Source organism: Lutjanus erythropterus, chromosome 21 (genome assembly GCF_056507025.1).
Source record: "Lutjanus erythropterus isolate fLutEry1 chromosome 21, fLutEry1.hap2, whole genome shotgun sequence".
Classification (NCBI taxonomy): Eukaryota; Metazoa; Chordata; class Actinopteri; order Lutjaniformes; family Lutjanidae; genus Lutjanus; species Lutjanus erythropterus.
The window spans coordinates 6,701,617-6,721,524 of NC_139337.1; the positions used below are offsets into that span (position 1 = coordinate 6,701,617).

At 37.6% G+C, this 19,908-nt stretch overlaps 1 protein-coding gene and 3 non-coding genes across 4 annotated transcripts in view; 1 reads left to right on the forward strand and 3 right to left on the reverse strand.

Annotated features, from left to right (window-relative positions):
• The first annotated feature begins 5,203 nt into the window (after positions 1–5,203).
• The window catches only part of LOC146307233 (kinesin-1 heavy chain-like), a 32,752-nt gene continuing 18,047 nt past the window's right edge, over positions 5,204–19,908 (forward strand). Inside the window, exons 1-10 of the mRNA XM_084747669.1 lie at positions 5,204–5,532; positions 11,049–11,136; positions 11,251–11,324; positions 11,413–11,517; positions 11,618–11,666; positions 11,759–11,814; positions 12,991–13,078; positions 14,835–14,959; positions 15,548–15,652; positions 17,176–17,321. Coding sequence (XP_084603795.1) covers positions 5,407–5,532; positions 11,049–11,136; positions 11,251–11,324; positions 11,413–11,517; positions 11,618–11,666; positions 11,759–11,814; positions 12,991–13,078; positions 14,835–14,959; positions 15,548–15,652; positions 17,176–17,321 — 962 coding nt within the window. The 5' untranslated portion in view covers positions 5,204–5,406. The remainder of the gene's footprint in view (positions 5,533–11,048; positions 11,137–11,250; positions 11,325–11,412; positions 11,518–11,617; positions 11,667–11,758; positions 11,815–12,990; positions 13,079–14,834; positions 14,960–15,547; positions 15,653–17,175; positions 17,322–19,908) is intronic.
• trnaa-ugc (transfer RNA alanine (anticodon UGC)) lies at positions 17,842–17,913 on the reverse strand. Its single transcript has one exon. It is a non-coding gene; the product is annotated as a tRNA-Ala (tRNA).
• On the reverse strand, positions 19,046–19,127 carry trnas-aga (transfer RNA serine (anticodon AGA)). Its single transcript has one exon. It is a non-coding gene; the product is annotated as a tRNA-Ser (tRNA).
• Positions 19,571–19,652, reverse strand: trnas-aga (transfer RNA serine (anticodon AGA)). Its single transcript has one exon. It is a non-coding gene; the product is annotated as a tRNA-Ser (tRNA).

The following is a 19,908-nucleotide window of genomic DNA, read 5'->3' on the forward strand; positions in this document are numbered from 1 at the left end:
ACAAAGTGAAGTTCACACCAAGTTTCTTTTCCTTTTAAGAGTTAAAAGGGGACAATCTACAACTAAACACTGTCAGTAAGTTAACTGACAGCTTTACGTTAGCTGACCAGGGATACTGTATCTTAACATTACAAGTATGGTCTGTTGTCCAAGAGCGTTTTGGCTATCAAACACAATCTTTAAATGTCATTATTATTTTTTCATATTGCCATGTCTCAGAAATATAACATTTAGCCAGTCAGTTGACATCACAGACGTTGTAACTAGCTAACTAACTTGTTATGTCAAGACCTGTCCTTTCCCTCCACTTGAATACTATTGTTGTTAACATTAAACAGCACCGGCTGGAAAGCGCTTTTTCTGCAGCTACTCAGCTGTGTGTTTTCAGATAACACTGGCTAATTGGCTGAACTTCAGCACCAAATTCACTTCAATTTAGAACAACACTGATGCAGCTGGAGAGTGAGCTAGTTACATGAATGCTAACTAGCTTAAGGTAGCTGTTAAAACCACCATGTTTACAAATGAAATAATGGTCTAGTTAGAGTATGAGCTAACCAAATGGCTAGCATGCAGGTAACGTTATCTGGTTCTCTTTTCTTATTTCCTCTTCTTTATTTTTTTCCTCTTCTCTTCTCTTCTCTTCTCTTCTCTTCTCTTCTCTTCTCTTCTCTTCTCTTCTCTTCTCTTCTCTTCACATGCTTTCAGAGCCAGGACAGCGGTAACCACAGCAACCCCTTTAATAAAAACTAATAACAGGCAGATATTGGTTATGAATGCCTTTCCTCAGCTGGTTTATGAATGCTGCCTCCTGCCATGTCTTGCTCTACCCTTAACTTGTTCAAAGAAAAACAAATATCCATCTTAATGCTGTATTGTGACTATATCCAATATTTATTGTTATGTATGTATATCGTGGACGCATGGACCTCTGTACATACTGTAATTTGAGCTCTCAAACGCATATTTATGGGTCTTAATCTAGAGAATGTACTTACTGTAGGAATAATTTATATTTTCTATCTGTTAAGGATGACATGATGCCATTTTTAGGAGGTCAGTCGGTGTCACAGAAATAAACGCCCCTCCGTATGCCGTAAAGTGTAATGGTGCACTTCCGTTAAATGATTTTTTTTTTCTTTTTTGATTGACTGTGTTCCTCCTGACCCAGTGTTTTACTGTCTCATCTCCCTGCACCTGTGCTCGCCATTGATTGAATGTGTGTGAATGATGGTGCGTGTGGAAAAAAAAGTTTGATTGCGTGTGTGTGTGTCTGCAACATGGTTTACGGCTTCAGCACTTGTCTAATGCTGCAGTTTCTATGGAATAAAAAAAAATGTACATCCATAATGTCTCTGATTTCATTTTTTTATTCAGTATCTTTTGGTGACTATTCACAGAATTGATATCTTGTTCTCTCAGTAAGCATGAGGTTTACAAAAACCTGCTATTGTTTTGATGGGAGGATATACAGGAGTCCTTCAGCTCCTCCTTGGCGGCACAAAACATACTGAAAGCTTCTGCTGCCCCCTGCTGGCAGCTGTAGATTCTGCACCTTCAAATTGCAGAAAGTCTTTTTGACCCCCACACTCTCCCATTTAGAAATATTTTACATTTGTACACATTATATTGTGTGGTGACATGTTTCTAATGACAAATGAAGAAATTAAGTGAGTATTAGAGTGAGTATGTTGTATTTTGGCATGGGAATGCCATTTTGGGAAGCAGCCAAATGTGGCACAGCACCACAGGTAAGAAAAAGTTGACTATTAATGCCTTTAAAACAAATAACTTCATAGAAAAAAACACATGTATGTGCATACATTTGTAGAGAATAAGCATAAGTGATTGATGATTTGTTTTCATGATTCATATTGTCACTAAAGTGTCAGCCATTCTTGAGAATTTGGACAAATGATGTCCTACCACAATGAAATTTTAAAAAGTATTACCACTAACACTAAACTTTTTTGGTGAAAATTTATTCTGGAGGGATTTATATGAATTAAATTAAATGTGTCAGACAAGAATTCACAATTTCAAACAATCACAAAATGTCTTAAACACCTTCAAAATCTAAAATTAATAATAGCTACTGATAACTAAATTTGGCCTTTTAAACTTGTGTCCCAGATTTCCATCAGTTCAGGCAGATTTAAAAAAAAAAAAAAAAAGAAAAGAAAAACATGTTTTAAGCGGGCATAAAAAGGGGTTGCTAAACCCTAAGGACCCCTGTCTCACTTCCTGGTTTAAATAGAATACTGCTCAAGCACTGGTAAGCTTTCTATTTTTGATAAATTCATGAAATGATTTTGCTGTCAGATGTGTCTCAACCATAACATGACAACCCTGTGGCAGAGTTATGATTTTAAAATGTGTATTTTAAGAGAACTCTCAGCAACTCTAAAAAAATACACTAAAATGTCTGCTCACTAAGACTTCTGTGAAATTAAGAAATGTAACATTTTGTCAACTTTGAAAGATGTCATGGAGGTGACAAAAGTCTAGTTCTTCTTTGATAATTGAATAATGTGTTTGAAATTAGTACTTTTTTCAATTTGATAAAATAAATAAGTAGAAAATAATAATAATAATAATAATAAGTCAGTGCCTCATTTGGTCCACCCAGTCAAAACAAACAAACAAACAAACAAAAAAGTTCTCAGCTGCAAAAAAAGTTTGATTTAATAAAAAATGATGAGGCTGGCCCATCACAAACTTTAATGACTAAGAGTTTGACCTTTTAGAATATATTCTATATTCTATATTCTATCTATATTCTATTTTCAAATGGTTTGTGTGTGTGTGTGTGTGTGTGTGTGTGTGTGTGTGTGTGTGTGTGTGTGTGTGTGTGTGTGTGTGTGTGTGTGTGTGTTTTGAGCACCATAAGCGCAGTGCTGTCTAGTAAATGCAGATATCTCAGACCAATGTCTCCAAATCTCTGCAACTCATATCAAAACTATCTGGATCAACAGCACTATGAGTAAGGAGGAGGTCCCTTTAATGCATGTGGTAATATAGCAGGGGTGGAAGTAACTAATTACAAATACTCAATCTATTGTAATTATGTAATTTTTTGGGGTATTTGTACTTTAATGAGTAGATTTTCAAGTCTGTACTTTTACATGTACTCAAGTATTCATTTCACCTTGTAATCTACTTTAGTACTTTCAAAATCATAGTTGAGTACTGAGTACAATTTGAATTAATATCCAAACCTTTCATCTGTATTTTTGTACAACTGAAAAACAAAACAAAATGGTGCAGCAGCAAACATTTGGAGTAAGGATGTTAAAAATTAATCATTAATGGATTAATTGCCATTAAGAATTTACCCAATTAGATCAATAACTATTTCCACCACTATTAAATAGAGCTTGTTGTTTTCCTCTATTTCAGCAGCAGCCCTTGATGTAAATGAGTGTGTGTTGTAGTTATTTACAGTCCACTTGGTGGCGCCACAGACAGCATATCAGAAAAAGAGGCCTCTTAGTTCTCTGAATGACAGCATCATCAGGCTCTCACTGCTCCTTCCTCTGTGGACATTTTTAGCTCTGACTCATTTCATCTCATTGACCAGATCTGTAGTTTACCTCTCTAAGGAGCTACATCTGAGTATATAGCTGTCCAGACTAGATCTGCATAATATCCATACATGTATATACACACACACACACACACACACACACACACACACACACACACACACACACACACACCACATTTCAGCCTCGAAAACACCTCCTGTCTGTCATCAAAACACTTATTCCGTAATGAAATTTTGGTCCTTTTTTCATGATATGACCACTTTCACTGGTTGGTTGGAAATGTGCGAATAGCCAGACAGGCAGTGACGCCGACAGAGTGGACAAGGCAGACATTATTTCAGCTCAAACTCTGGTATATTTGGTATATATACCTGCAGTCATTCAGGTACAGTGAGCCATTTTGCAACAGCAGGTCGACATAATCTGTTGTAATGGAGAAGCATTAATATTTCACATGAGCCCTCCTCTGATGTCTGATTTACAGTGTGATGGAGGAACACTTGACCCTTTCCATGAACTACAGCAACCAACAGAATCCAGGAAAAACAAAAATCTATTTCTATCAAACCAGCTTTTAAATCTATTCACCTCTGATCGTCCTGGACACTACACCATCAATAAAACAAGAAGAAAAAAAAAAGGAAAACCTTTAACAGTTTTTGCTATTTTTTTGGAGCCAAACTCAAACTCCTATGTCTTAATGTAAACCAAAAACATTCTGCCACCCTATTGTATATTCTTTTGTTGAGATAATTGACTTTTCTTCTTTAGATAAACTTGAATCTATGAGTTTTAGAAACCTGAACAAATTCAAAAATTGTTCATAGTGAACTGTGGATCTCATTTGTCATTATTTGTGTGCCTGAAAATTACATGGCTGCACTTAAAAATATGAATTCATCAACCATTTTTTCACTTTTGCTTTAGCTTTGTTAAAATTAAATTGAAAAAAAAAATATATAATAAAATAAAATGAAATTTACTCTGCAACTTTTGAAATAAACTTACTATAACAAAGAAATAAAATATTATTCAAAGTATTTAAAGGAAAACAACACAGTGAATAAAAGATAAAAACATAAGTTAATACTAATAAATGGATCATACAAAAGGAGAAGGTGTATCAATAAATACAAATACTAAATAAATATTAAGTTCAATTAAAAGCCAGACTAAAAAGGTAGGGCTTGAGTTTGCTTCCAAAAATATCAACACATTATCAGCACTCTCTGCCTCATAAATTAAGTGACCAGTTGCCTTGAAATTATGAGTTTTCTCAGCTTAATAATAATAAAAACAAGTATATGAACTGTCACATTGTTTGTGAGATCCTGGAGCCCCACCATGTGACTGATCTGTTCATATGACATGCCTCCAAACCATTCTTTAGTCCCGCCCTAATCACAGCTGGACTGGTGTTCATTCAGAGCATCAAAGTGAAGCCTTGCAACTTTCTCTCTTTTTAACTTCTACCTCATATTTTATTTTATTTGTTGAGTGGCTGAATGTGAGACATACGAGGATTTATCAATAGACTAAATGCGTTTTTAAGAAAATTGTTTTTTTTTGTAACAAATAAACGAAATATATATACAATAGTACAAATAAACATTTAAAATCTAGAGTTATTTTCAACTTTATTTTGAAGACAAAGCGCCTCACGTCCGCTTTGGTTCTGCCTTTACTTTACGCAGCTGAAGTTCTGATGCACTTCAGTGGGAATATTTGAGGACTATTTTACCACAGTTTCCAGTCAGCTGAAACATCTGTGTTAGGGGCGCGGCCTCCTCCCCTCCGGCTACCTGCTGGTTTGTAACTGGAGGACGGAGGAGCTCTCCATCCATCCACAGCGGCGGACATGGCGGACGCAGCGGAGACCTGTATCAAGGTGGTGTGCCGGTTCAGGCCGCTGAACAGCGCGGAGGTGGCCCGGGGTGACAAGTACATCCCCAAGTTTCAAGGGGACGATTGTGTGTCGGTTGGGGTGAGTGTTTTTGGAGGATGAATCGAAGTCAGCGCTTTTCCACTTGTCACCTAGTGAAATTCAGAACATTGTCGAAAAAATAATGTTTAAATGTCCTTAATTGTATTAATTATAATTCGTTTTTTTCCTTCTGGAATCAGAAATTGACGCACCTTTAAGGAAGAAATGATTCATGAAAATAACAGCTGAGCAAACTAAATGCAACATTCTAGCAATTGCGACTTTTGATAATTTTCTTTCTTTCTTTTTCTTTTTTTTTTTTTTTTATTTTTTTTAGCAAAAGTAGTTTCCCTTCTAGTCCTTGTCTTGTTTGCTACAATGTTTGCTCAAGTTGTTGTCAGACTTTTTTCAGTTTGAATCAGTGTTTGTTTTAATTAGTCAAATCGGAAACTGTATTTTTAAACTAAATTTCATCAGTTTCATCAACTTTTTTAGCTCCAGCATTTAGGTTAATGCTGCCTTCGGGACAGCGTCGGAGGTCAGAATTTCCGAGGTGAAATGTCCAACTTGCGACCTCAAAGTGTTCCAGGTACACGACGCGTAAAGGAAACAAAAACATGGCTGACTATGACAAATTGACGACTTTCTTGGGCAGGTGTACACTCAACTGAACTCTTAACAATGCAGCCTTATTGTGTAAACAAACAAATGAGGATAAAACAATGCATGAAGTAACAGACACCATTATATATTTTATTTTATGGCATTAATAACATTGATATCATGTCTAGAAGTTAATCTACATGCTGAACAGGTTTTATTGTATGATATGATTATTTTAGGCTTCTGTGGGTGCTGCCATTGTTGTATGACGTCAGACAAGTGCTTCTGCGTGAACTTGTGGTAGATCCCAACTAGGAACTCTGACTTGGACTGCGGTTCTGTTGACCTTTTGCTAGTGGGAGGTGGGAAAATACTGCCCTCCAACATTGTCTGGAACGCTGCACAATAGTGCATTCATGTGTTCATTGGATGGGAAGTCATTATTCCAACTTCATGTGTGTTTAAGTCGTAAAGTAGAAACAACACGGAAGCTAATAAGAGTAGAGGGTACTAGTGTAGAGTAGGGGACTTGTTATCAGTGTTAACGCTAATAAATAACATTCCCAATTAATCTTAATGTCGACAGCAACCAACAGTTACAACGTAATACTATATTACAAATTACGTGTGAACAAAAATGAATTTCGATACATGATTTAATAAATAGTTGTCAACCAAACATTTGCTCTCATCCACCATATTTTTGCATATATGATGTCACCGGATCTCAATCCAATAGACTTTTTTCACAGCAGCCATTTTGACATGACAAAGGTGAACACAGGTGTTACCAGTTATAGTAATTAAAGTTCAGTTAAATTCTGATCAAACAGAGTGAAGCTGCTTCTATTGTGCATCTTGGCTTGCTGGAAAAGCTCTACTACACTAAATGGAACAAGACCTTAATTAGTATCATTGCTAATGCCTGTTATTTCATGTCAATCCTCTACCTACACAGCGTAGTGTGACCTGGCTTATATCCATGTTAAAAGCTGCTTAACCATTTACTTCCTTTCAACACTTTAGTAACGGTAGCTTTGCCTACAAACGTAGTGATTTTTCATCCAGTTAGTTTGGTACATATTGTCAGTAGTATTTTGTATTGTGTTTTGAGCACTTTGATAATCACCTCTTTGTCTTAGATCACTGATCAGATGACTGTTAGCTACATTAGCTTGCTATTATTGTCATCTTCATTCAGACTCAATGGAAACAAAATAAATCTCATCAAAAATGTCTTTGCTTGTCTTTCCACTGTTTCAACAATCACTGACTCTGGTTTTGTTGAAATAAGCTATCAATTCTCCAAGGTAGCTGGGAAAATATTCTGGCTGTATACACCATCTCTCCTCACTGTTTCTCTGATGTCCGACCTGCCTCTTCTTCTTCTCTCAATATTTTCACATCTAGTGTGGTGAATTAAGGGTTTATTACTACCAAGCCAGAGTTGGTGATTGTTTGAACAGTGGAAAGACTAACAAAGACGTGAAGTAAAAGTAACAAAACTGAAAATGAACAGTTTGAAGGCAAATGTAATGTTATTATAGTGTTCGCAGGAAGTAAACCATGGATGCACTAAGAAGAACTGGATGCATGTCGAAGCTTTAGCATATATGTCTGCATTGTATGGCCCATAGAGCACATGCTCTTAGAGACTTCCTTCGGCCAAACGGCTAACTTCCGTTTTAGCCTCCGTTAATTTGAATGGGATAAACTGATTTGATTGTGCGACTGCTTGAGACTTTCCAAATGTTAGTAGACTAAATCAATCAATTTCTGACATTGAAAAAAGTCATTTCACAGGGGCTGTGTCACTCAAAAAATCTCTCATTTTACAGACTCTTCTTTCACAATGTAAGTCTATGGGGAAATGTCCTGTTCGGCTGTACATCATCATGTGACAATGTCATTACATGGTCTGGCCACTATGTCAAATCAGTTTCAGAGCTCTTCTCTGGGGCCTTGAAGTAAACAAATGCTTAGATTGTAACATGGATATATAGTTTAGAGTGATATGTAAGACAGACTCCACTGCTGCCATCAATACACCAAATGAGGGAAGATCTTTTGAGAGTGCTCTCAAGAGTGAAGCTGTTCTGAAGGCTCATGGTGGAACAACACCTAACTAAGATATTTTATGTTTTTTTCTTTCATTTGCCACCCATCTCTACTCTGAAGTTTATTTAATCTCTGTATGAGTATAGGCCAAGTAAAGCTTTTTTAAATATATCTATATGGCAGGTGTTGTGTCAGCCTTTTCCTGATGATCATTAAGGCTGAGAACAGATGAGGAGAAAATATCAATTTTCCTTGGCTAACTATAACCCCTGATGCTCATGACTGTTGTGAATAAAAATAAAAAAGAATGGCTGCTTTGTTCAGAGGTATTGACTCCCAGTCATAGGCCAACAGTTGCTTCATGTGGAAAACTGGATACTGGAGCACTGCTCGGTTCAATGCAGATCAAATCTTAGACCACATGAGAACAAGTCTTAGATATATGTTGCTTATTTCTCCAATGTTTAGTTAAATTAACACAATTTGTCGTGAAAGGATCATCATCCAAATACATATTTTTTGGCAGTTTTTCATTCCTCACTACCAATGGGAAAACTATTTGTTTGATGTTGTTGCTGTTACTGTATTTAGCCTGTGGTATTATGCATTATTTAAAGGTCCAGTGTGTAAAGATATATGGGAATTAATTGGCCAAACATGGCAGAAACAGAACATAATATTTGTAGGATTGGATACTCAACTAAGTACTTTTTAGGGTCCAAACTGAGTACCAACTGATATGAAATCAATCAGGGCCAAATTTCAGTACCTGACAGTGCATTTGGGTGAGAGAGTAACTTATAGTATAGAAAGAAAGAGACAGACGTTTACCCTTGCAGCTTGTTCAAGTCAAAATGAGTCAGGACGATGGTGAGCTAAAATCAGTCGCAAGTGTGGTTACACAAAACTCAATCAAAACAAAACTCGCTGCAATATTTGTTATGTCAGACACAAAGCTAGTGAGGAACGCATCTAACCTGAAAAAGCACTAGCACTTAAAAGGTTGAACTAAAAACTCAATGGACAAAAAAACTAAATGTGAGGCATCAACAACTCCATCGACATCTTCAGGTGATAAATTAGCTAGCATTTGTGTTGCTAAAGAGAAAGTAAAGTGCTGAAAAAAGTTACAGTTTCATACTGGTACTGAATACCAGTTACCTGGACTGGTATCGGTTTCATATCAGTTCAAATGTGAACGAGACCCAACACTATTCATAAGTGTTTTTCCTTTTCAAATTGTTGTGTTTTCGTTACCTACGGATGAACCCTTCACATCTTCCATGGAGTCAGCCGTGTTGCACCAGCATATTCCTACAGTAGCCTACAACGGACAAACCAAGCACTGGTTCTACAGAGGGACCTTGGTGCTTTTTCGCAAATTTCGTGACCACCAGAGGTTCTCTCCTTCATGGTTGGAAGGCAAAGCTGAGGCGAGGTGTTTGCAATCTGCAAGCTCACCACTCGATGCCACTAAGTACACACTAGATTAGCCAGGGCCTTATTTTGAGAAAGTAAGTCAAGGTTGACTTACAAGCTTTTGTAGTCAGTTGTTATCACGTGGCCACTTGAATATCTATTATTGCCCTGGTCAAGAAAGAAATTTCATATTCAAGGGTTTCATATAATTTAATACCTTTCCTTATCGCACACCAATTGCTACAAATTATTGTGTATAATTGCACATGATCAGATGCTGACACTGATGAACAGGCTTTGTGGATGAAGGAATTTTGTGCTGTTTGTAGTGGTTCCCCATAATCTGGCTTTCTTTAATACATTCCTGCTGTTTCAGTTCAGTACCAGTGAGTTGTTAATGACTGGACTGTACAGAGGCAGACTGAATAGCTGATATCAAGAGCTCACAGACCACTGCTGCTGAGCTAATAGTATCAACTGGGACTGCAGGTCGTAGCAGTGATAGGACACAGAGGCCTGATAAGGTATATACCTTTAGCTTCCAGGGTGACTTTGTTACTGTGTGCTGTTTTGATGTATGAGTATTTTTTTTAATGATTTACTCATGATTAGAAAGGCTGCTTTCAGTTTTGTTTACATGTACACAGCAATGCTTCTCCAGCAAATATTGTGGAAAATTTAAGCAACAAAACCGACAACTGTACTTATAAACTTAACAGGACAGAGGAAACTCCCCAGAGGAAATAAATAATCAAAGAAGTTGTGCTGTTGTGCTTCGTGTATAAATGCGCGCACAGCGGCCCTCTCTGGGGACACACTTTACCCTGTTTCACCCACCTGCAACACATCTGCTATTAATAAGAATATTAATTTTTATGTGTGGTCGTATGATGCAGTAACTCCAAGTCAATACCAAATTGTAATAGACAACTTGAAAGACTTTCTTGTAAGCACGAGAAACTTTCCCATGCCTAAAGGATAGTTTCCCTTGTGAGCCAGAAACCTTACGATGTTTTTGCACGTCCTCATAGGAGCGCGTTCATGATACCAAAAGAAACACGTCAGTATACTAAAATATTTCCCTCCATACACAGGCACACATTCATACATGCACTTCATGGAAAACAAATAGATCTAATATGATAATGAGTCTTAACTATTAACTTTAACAATAGTGCAAACACTCTGGCATGAGGGGGTCTGAAGTTGATCATTTTCATGCTTTGCTTTGTTGTTCTTACAAAGTCTATGGGTATATTCCAAGTGCAATAATTTTGTAATGTCACTTTTAATTATCTGTGATAAACATTTTGCACGTTACCAAAATATCTGTATCTTTGGGCACTCCAACAACAATAAAACAAAGTTTCAGGCACTTTAAATCACTGTGAGGCGATGTTTAAGGCACTTAACACAAATATGTTGAATGTTCTGATTAAGTGTAATGCTGGCATGTATTGCTGGCGCTCATAACTGCCACCTCTTCTTCTTCACAGGGTAAACCATACTATTTTGACCGTGTGTTCCAGTCCAATACAACCCAGGAGCAGTTCTACAATGCTGTGGCTCAGAAGATTGTCAAAGGTAGGATGTACAGTAGAATAGAGATGTAGTTTCAGTGTCTGACACACCAAAACCCTTCAAATACAAGCCTAAACCTCAATTCTAAATGTGTTTTCTTTGTCTTGATGTGTACAGATGTTCTGGAGGGCTACAATGGGACAATATTTGCCTATGGGCAGACATCCTCTGGCAAAACTCACACAATGGAGGTAATATCAAGTGTCAGGTACTGCTTTTTCCACTGGACAAAAATAGTGCCTGAAATTCTGTATATATTGACATACTTTTCTCTTAAAGGGGAAACTCCATGACCCAAACATGATGGGAGTCATTCCCAGAATTGTTCAAGACATCTTCAACTACATTTATTCGATGGATCAGAACCTGGAGTTTCATATCAAAGTATGTTAACATCTCAATCAGCTGCTCAGATGCTTTTAAAAATCAGCAGGTTCACGTCATAATGTTGGTTAAGTCTCACTGAGAGCTTTTTGCTTTGCAGGTTTCATATTTTGAAGTCTATTTGGATAAAATCAGGGACTTGTTGGATGGTATGGTTTGGGTCTTATGTGGCTTCTTATCATTATCATTCAGACCCTGATGCAAACGCAGACACGATCTTTACTTTCTTTCTTCTCCACAGTAACAAAGACAAACCTTTCTGTACATGAGGACAAAAACAGGGTGCCCTATGTCAAGGTAAGACACAGGAATTTCTTTTCATATTGAGAGACGTGATTTGAGGTGCAGCACTGATTATTTCAAATTAAAGCAGCATTATGCAAGATTTGACCTTTTCGAAGCCCCGCCCCTTTTTGCTCTGTACTAATAACGGTACCTTAACGGTATACGGTTAAGGTACGCTGTGTGTGTCTGCTGTTATTTTAATCTTTTTTAAAAGTCATCAGAATGCAGGAAACAAAGACCCCCAGAACTCCCACCTTTGGTTTCGAAATTCCCTCTATGTTTGAGGCCTCAAGGTTGACAAGTATACCATAAAGGCAACTGAGCCTGGTTACGTTGCTCGCTCACCTGGCTGCGGTTCTGGCAAAACACTGGCGGCACTCTCTGCCCACATTCCCCCTCCCTACCCGAGGCGTGAAAACCTGCCAACGATCAAAAACTCCTGTGCTAGTAGTGCACACACCACCTTGTCGCTGCTTGGTCAAGGCAATACGGCTAACAGCAGCCACATTTAGGAGCAGTTTACTTCACTGTCCATCTGTAAATCACAGAGTTGAGGCAGCGCAGCCAGAAGACATCACACAGAAAACAAGAAAATATTTCCTCCATACAATATGATCCAGGTTCACCAAAATCAGTGACATAGTTGACACATAGTGTGAGAACAGGCATATGGGAGAACACAGCGGGAATGACAGAGGGCCCATTCATCCTAATACAAGTCAGTGTAGCATCATGATTTTGAAGGTGTTATTTTAAGGTAGAATACATAATGTTTCTTAAAGTTCCACAATCACAGAGTCACATGTTTGTTCCAGACAGATGTAATGCATTAGCTATGAATGACATAAGAGAGAATGATGAAAACAATGGCACAACTGTAATCTGCAGGGTGATGTATGTTACACAACCTGCCCTGTACAGACTTTTACAATCATTGTGTTAAATGAAATGGGATTTTTTTTCTGTTCTATATTGTTCTCAACTATACACTTTTGTTTAATTTGATGGACGGATGAAGAGCAACATTAAAAATGCTAAGAAAATGAAAGAATAAGATCACTCATCAAAACTTTCCGTCAGTCTGATACAGTATGTCATCGTCTCCTCAGCTAATAATTGTCTCTCTGTAAAGCTGCCCTGCCGCCAGGCTTTTGAACAACGTCTCCTTGTGACTGCATGTGTCCCCAGGGAAGTACTGAGCGTTTTGTGTGCAGTCCCCAAGAGGTCATGGACGCCATAGAGGAAGGCAAAAACAACCGAAGCGTGGCTGTCACAAGTGAGTTCATACACTGAGTGCCTTCAGTGCGGCTGCCTCTCATGTGTTCAACCTCAGTCTCCTGACTGCAGCAAGACTCCCACCAGCTAAGACTCTGTGTCTGTGATCCCCACACAACCAAATAAGATATGAAAGTGAAGTGAAAAGAGGCATGGTTCATAATACACGCTATGCGATGTCGATAAGTATCTCTAATCAAACTGCAGCTAACTTAATCTAACATTTTCTAAATTTAGATATTTGTCATTATCTGGTCACTGAGCTTCAGTGTATGTATTATAATTTTCTTATAGTTCTTGGTGCCAGAATTTATCAAACAACAAACGTGTTAAGGTTCCATTGGCAATAAAATAAATGACTCAAAATGACAAGATGACAAAAAAGCTAATGAGTTAATATACAGTGGACAAAATAGGAGATTATGAGTCGTCATTATTTTTTGTAAATAATGAGTAGTTGTAGGATTAAATAAGTGTATACTTCTTTCTACTCCTTTTCAAGCATGTAAACTGTCTTTTTTTTTTTTTTTTTATAATTTCTTCAGTGATTTTGTTGCATAGGTTTGTTATTCTTAACAAAATTATTTTTTTTATTGTTTATTTTCTTTTTTACATGTTAAAAATAAAAATCGATCTATCTAAAACACTGCAATATTGATATATTTGCAGTGTAACTAACTGGGTGTCTGTGGAGACATTCCTGAGAAAAGTGCTGTATGAAGTTACTGTTAATGCAAACCAAACTTTTCCTGCTGCTGCAGCTTCACATTAAAAGCATTTAACTGGTGAAAAGAGTTGACTTTTATCAGCAAGTAGAAGTTGGAGTAGAAGGAGGAAGTTATAAACTACTTCATAATACAAGTCAACTTGTCTTTCATGTAGAGACAATTTTCTTTCTACCAAACTATGCCTGCCAATCATCACTGTGCAGAAGGAAATGTGCATCTACTCACAGACAAGAGGCTAGTGCTTGTGGCAAATATGTAAATGTAAATGTGGAACATATTAGCATTTAAGAAGCTGGAATCAGAAAAAATTGACTTTTTTTCTCAAAAAATTACTCAAACTGATTAATCACGTATCAAAATAGTTGCCGTATAATTTAATAATGACTAAATAATCAATTATTTGATTAATCATTGCAGCTCTAATTCCAATACTTTCATCAGTGGGCCATACGCTCAATCACTATTGTGTCACCTCATTAGGCAGTAGATACTGACCTAACAAAAATGTAATTAAAGCTACTAAAATTCTATTTATTCTATTCTAATTCTTTCTATTTTCTTGATTTTGGAGGCCCCTGTGGACAAAAGTGGTAGCGATTCAACCACCATAAACAAAAAATTTAACATCCAAAATAAAATGATTGAAATATAAATGTCTTCCTGCTACCTTTGAACTGACTAATGTACCTCTTGCTGTTGTTTTGTCTGGAAAAATGTGAACACATTGGTTTCATTTGATTTCTCAGAGGATCCAGACATTAAAAACAACTATTTAGAAATAGTTGGTCTTCTTGCTGAAGGTCTCGTTTGCTTGCATAGATCATATAGATGCGTCAGTATTAAACTGCGACTGTTTCATAACCAGTAAAAAAAAACTTTTGCAAACATTGCAAATCATAGAGAAATTAATGTTTATACTAATAGCAACTATTATTGCTACTAATTATAAATAACTGCAGTATTATTAATAAAGCACACTAAAAATGTACAATTGACAGAATGCTAATTGTGTTTGTGTGTGTGTGTCAGACATGAACGAGCACAGTTCCAGGAGTCACAGCATCTTCCTCATCAACATCAAGCAAGAAAACACTCAGACTGAACAGAAACTTACCGGCAAGCTCTACCTCGTCGACCTGGCTGGCAGTGAGAAAGTACATATCATCTTCTGCCTCTCTCTGCTTCTCTTTCTGTCTCTTTAGCTTCACAGTTTCTGCGTCCATTTTTTATCCCATATTTTCAGTTCAATTCAAACCTCCTAAACCTTAGACCTGAACTAGTGAAATGGTTAAAGACTAGTGTTTCTCTTCACAGTTGCAGTGAGAGCCACACATTGTCATTATTTGTTTGATCTTTTAAGCTTGGCCACCTTTTACTCTCCTTTCTGCTGCTCCTGAGGACACAGTTTCCTGTGTTGACTGGATTAATATAATGAAACTTTAATGACAAACTGCTGCTTCCTTCAGCAGGGGACTAAACAGTAATCCATCTGTGTTATAATGTTAATAAGCCAAGAGTAGCACTAAGCTCCAGTAGATCCATTAACTTGCTTTGTCAGTCTTCTTTTATGAATCTCCTGTTGTTAATCAATGGTCATTACACATCTCCATCATCTTTGGTACTGTACTTGACAGTCGGTTTGTGATCATTTATAATGTTAGCTGTAGAGTAATCCTAACATTGTTTCCAATGGTTCCAGTCTCATTATATTATGAGAACTCTCCTCTTTGTGTGTTTGAAAGGTGGGTAAAACTGGAGCAGAGGGCACCGTGCTGGACGAAGCCAAGATGATCAACAAGTCCCTGTCTTCACTGGGAATCGTCATTGCAGCTCTGGCAGAGGGTTCGGTGAGACAGAGGGCTGTCTGATTTTCAGGGAGTTTGGTTGTGTGCTTCTATCATAATTGCGGTTAACTAGTGTGTTTGAGGTCACACTTTACACCTGGGATTAACATGTTTTTGATGATCCAATCACAAGTAGACAGTTAGTCAGTCAGTTCACACCTGACATTAGGCTGTTTCCACATGCATCTCGAGTGACCACTTGTATATTGGGTCTCACTTACACACTCTACATGCAAATGAACACATCATTTCTGTTAGGAGAGACTAAATGCACTGTTGTTTGTAACGTAATGGCTACCACAGCCAGTACATTGGGACAAATAATGTTTTTTACATAAAGAAACTGAACAATATCTGTAATAGAGTTTAAGGACTTTCCCAGCAGGCAACAAATAAGTTGTCCATATTGGTTAGTGTTTACTGTATTTATAAAATTTGACGTGTCAAATAATAGATAATCAATAAAATTTTGTTTTCTCTAATTTATTTTGTGTAAATTTTGAAATCAGCTGAAACTGTGTGTTCAAAAAGCTGCTAAATATTGGCACACTTTAGATATGGGTGTAGCCACCAGTACTGCAATGCCACGACTGATTTTTCACAAGGAAAGAAACAACTTTCTGTGTTGTGTTTAATGCTGAATTTACAAGAAGGCCAAATGATTAAGAATTTGTTGTCGACAGCATTTCAGAAAGTTTACAAAGTTTCTCCTGATTCAGCAACTCCAAAAATTGCGCAATTTTTTTAAGGAAGTCAGAGGGCTTTGTCCGTGGGGGACAAAGAAGTACCCTAATTTACTGTTTAGTGTATTTGTAAAATTTTACATGTTTACAATATATAAAATGTTGTCTTCTGAAGACAGGAGTGGTCACTGCTACAGCAATGCCGCAATAAACTGACACAATGCTTGTACAAAGTGACAACTAAATGTTTTGGATTGAATGCCAAATATAGACAAAGACACAAATTATTATGAGTTTTCATTTTGCCAAGTTAGTTAAGTTTCTTCTTTGTCAATAATTCTCCAGATTGCTTAATTTTTGCTTAGTGTTGCAGTTACTAGTTGAATGGTATGGTATGGTGTATTCACAAACATCTGCTGTGTTTTTTGCCAGGTAAGAGAGTCCACATAATTTGCATTACAGTGAACCAAATGGAAAGCTGCTTTGTGTCTTCACGCTTGTACTAAAACCTGTCCATTTATGATCAGATCACCCAAGGCACATGCTAATACCAGGTGTGAACTGGGCCTGAGAGAAAGAATGTGAATCAAATTTTATTATTAGGATTCCCACAATGGAGAAAGATGTAAACAGTGACTACAGTTATTTAGACTTAGACACTAATTATATTGTTTAGACAATGATAATAAGATATAATGTAAAAGTGATGGCTTTGGAAATGATGGCCCTATGCCACAAACACAATATACATCAAATTGAAAATTGAAATATTAAAGGCTGGTAGTAAATGAGGATTCTAGGATTTAGTAGGATTCTAAAATGTGCCCTAATTTGTTTCCTCAGACCTACGTACCATACAGAGACAGTAAGATGACCAGGATCCTGCAGGACTCCCTGGGTGGTAACTGTCGGACCACCATGGTCATCTGCTGCTCGCCCTCCTCTTTCAACGATGCCGAGACCAGGACCACGCTGCAGTTCGGACAGAGGTACACACACACACAGTGCTGATAAAATCTGTTGACCACATGCAAGGAGATCGTGGGAATCATTTTTATGTGAGGTAACACAAGACCGGGAATCCCTGTGGTCCTAAAAACCAAACTGATGGCTGGCCATAAATATATTTATATTTATATTGTTACTATCAATAAATATAATTGATAGTACTTTTCTAATACTATTGACAAACAAATTATTTTTAAAGCTGGGGTAAGCAGTTTATTTTTGGTGTCAATGGGCAAAAAATTCATAATGACCTTTAAGCATAATCTAATTTAAGTGGTCTGAGAGAAAACTACACTCCCGCTCCTCCTATTGGTTCTGTTTTCAGGCTTTAAAAAAAATCTAAACTGTGACAGGAGACTGGTCACAGATAGTTCATTGTTACATTTCAACTAGTCAATTAGACTCAATTATTAACTGTGTGTCTGTTACTGAATTCTTATTGCAACTGACCAGTCTGAAATGCGACAATTACACCTTCAACATCTTGAACATACAAGCCATTGGAAATACCGGGGATTGAACCCAGGGCATCATAAATGCAAAGCATGCACTCTACCACTGAGCTACATCCCCTTCATTTTTATGATCAGAAGGCACCACAGACACTACACACATATGAGATCAAAATTGACAGGAATATACACAGGTTGACTTGCCTGTGTCTAAGTAATATCAAAGACTACAGAACCATTTAAACAATTTACCATTGTAGATCTGTGAGTTAAGATTATGTCTCAATATTTGAGAAAACTGGATCTAGAATTATCAAGTCAAAGGTAACTGGATTTGCTGATTTATCCAGTCATAAGTCCCATACGTTTTAGGGTTTGGAGTTGTTGATTACACATGTAGGTCTGTAGATAACAATTATTTCCATTACTGATTAGTCTGTTGATTATTTTTTGATGAGTAAGTGAATCTAAATCTGAATAAAAATTTAGAAAACAGTAATGTTCATTACATGTTTCAAGAACTAAATGTGATGTCCCCAAATTGATTCTTATGTTTTGACTCAAACCGGAAAATGTTTAATTTACAAAAATATTAAACAAAAACAAGCAGTGACTCTTCCCATTTGAGAAGCTAGTAGCAGCAAATGTTATGTCTAGGGATGCGGCGATACCGAAACCAGCATTGGGTATCAGTCCAATACTGTCCTCACGTACTTGTACTCATGAAACTACTCCGATACCCCACACCGATACCATGTCACAAAAAAGTAGCCGCTCGACACAAGCAAAAGTCAAAAGAACCAACACGACGCAGAGTTCAAGGCTCTTGCTGATGCTGACCCTCTTTTTTTGGTTGTGTCATTGTCATTGCAAGAAACTCACTGTCCTCAACATCATCTACTAATGACTGCAGTTACTTTGGAAACTGAAAATTCCTTGTAGGTCCATGTAAAACTGAAATAAATGCACAGAGTGCACCTGAAGAACTAGTTGAATGGCTTGGCTACTTAATCCAAAGACGAAGAAAAAACATTGCTGTCACCAGTCTGTAACCCTCTTTTCTTGGTAATAAGCTGCTGCGACTTCACTCTGTGTAGTTAATCTTCACCAACATGGCCTGACAGCAAATTTCACTCTTTGGGGTTCACAGCAGGTAGGAATTGTTGTAAAACTTGCCAGGGAATGCATATCATGATGATTTTGTAAGCAGCAATCAAGCTGTAACAGTTCAGCAGACACAACATGAAGACACTCGTTGTCGGCAGGATTCGAACCTGCGCGGGGAGACCCCAATGGATTTCTAGTCCATCGCCTTAACCACTCGGCCACGACAACCGCTCCCACATGTTTCTCTGTGTTCACAACCATCGCCTGCTTATCTTTGCAGGTGAGAAAGCTCAAAGTTCAAACACAAAGTGAACCAAATGGATCTCAGACCACTGTTTCACATCTACCTGCAGACAGTCTTTTAGTAGCTCAGGACACATTGCATAAGTTCTGCTGAAACAACATGAAAGTACTTGTTGTCGGCAGGACAGCACAGGAAAGCCCTAATGGATTTCTAGTCTATCGCCTTAGCCACTCACTCACAACAGCCCCACCGTACTTGTATTTTGCACTTTTTGTTCACAAACATCTGCTGCTTGTTTTGGCAGGCAAGAGAGCCAAACATGGAGTGAACCAGATGCTACTGAGACAGCTGTTTTGTGTGTACTCACAGGACAACATTGTAGAAGGCAGTTCCTCAATACACACTGCTGAAACAACATGATTACAAACGTTGTCGGCAGGATTCGAACCTGCGCGGGGAGACCCCAATGGATTTCTAGTCCATCGCCTTAACCACTCGGCCACGACAACTCTGACCTTTTATGAATTGCACCTGTTGTCTGTCAAGCACAGAAGTCACAAATACTAACACATGAAGTGTGTGTCTCAAACACCAACTGAAACTAGCGCTTCACCGAAGAGACGAAAAATAGCGGCAAACTAAGTCAGACTACTTAATTAAATGAGACCATTTCTTTTACAACAGTATTATGGCACATGAGTCAAGTATTGGAGCATTCTTAATAAACCTACTCCTAATAATCACACCATGGTAGTCCTAACCCAT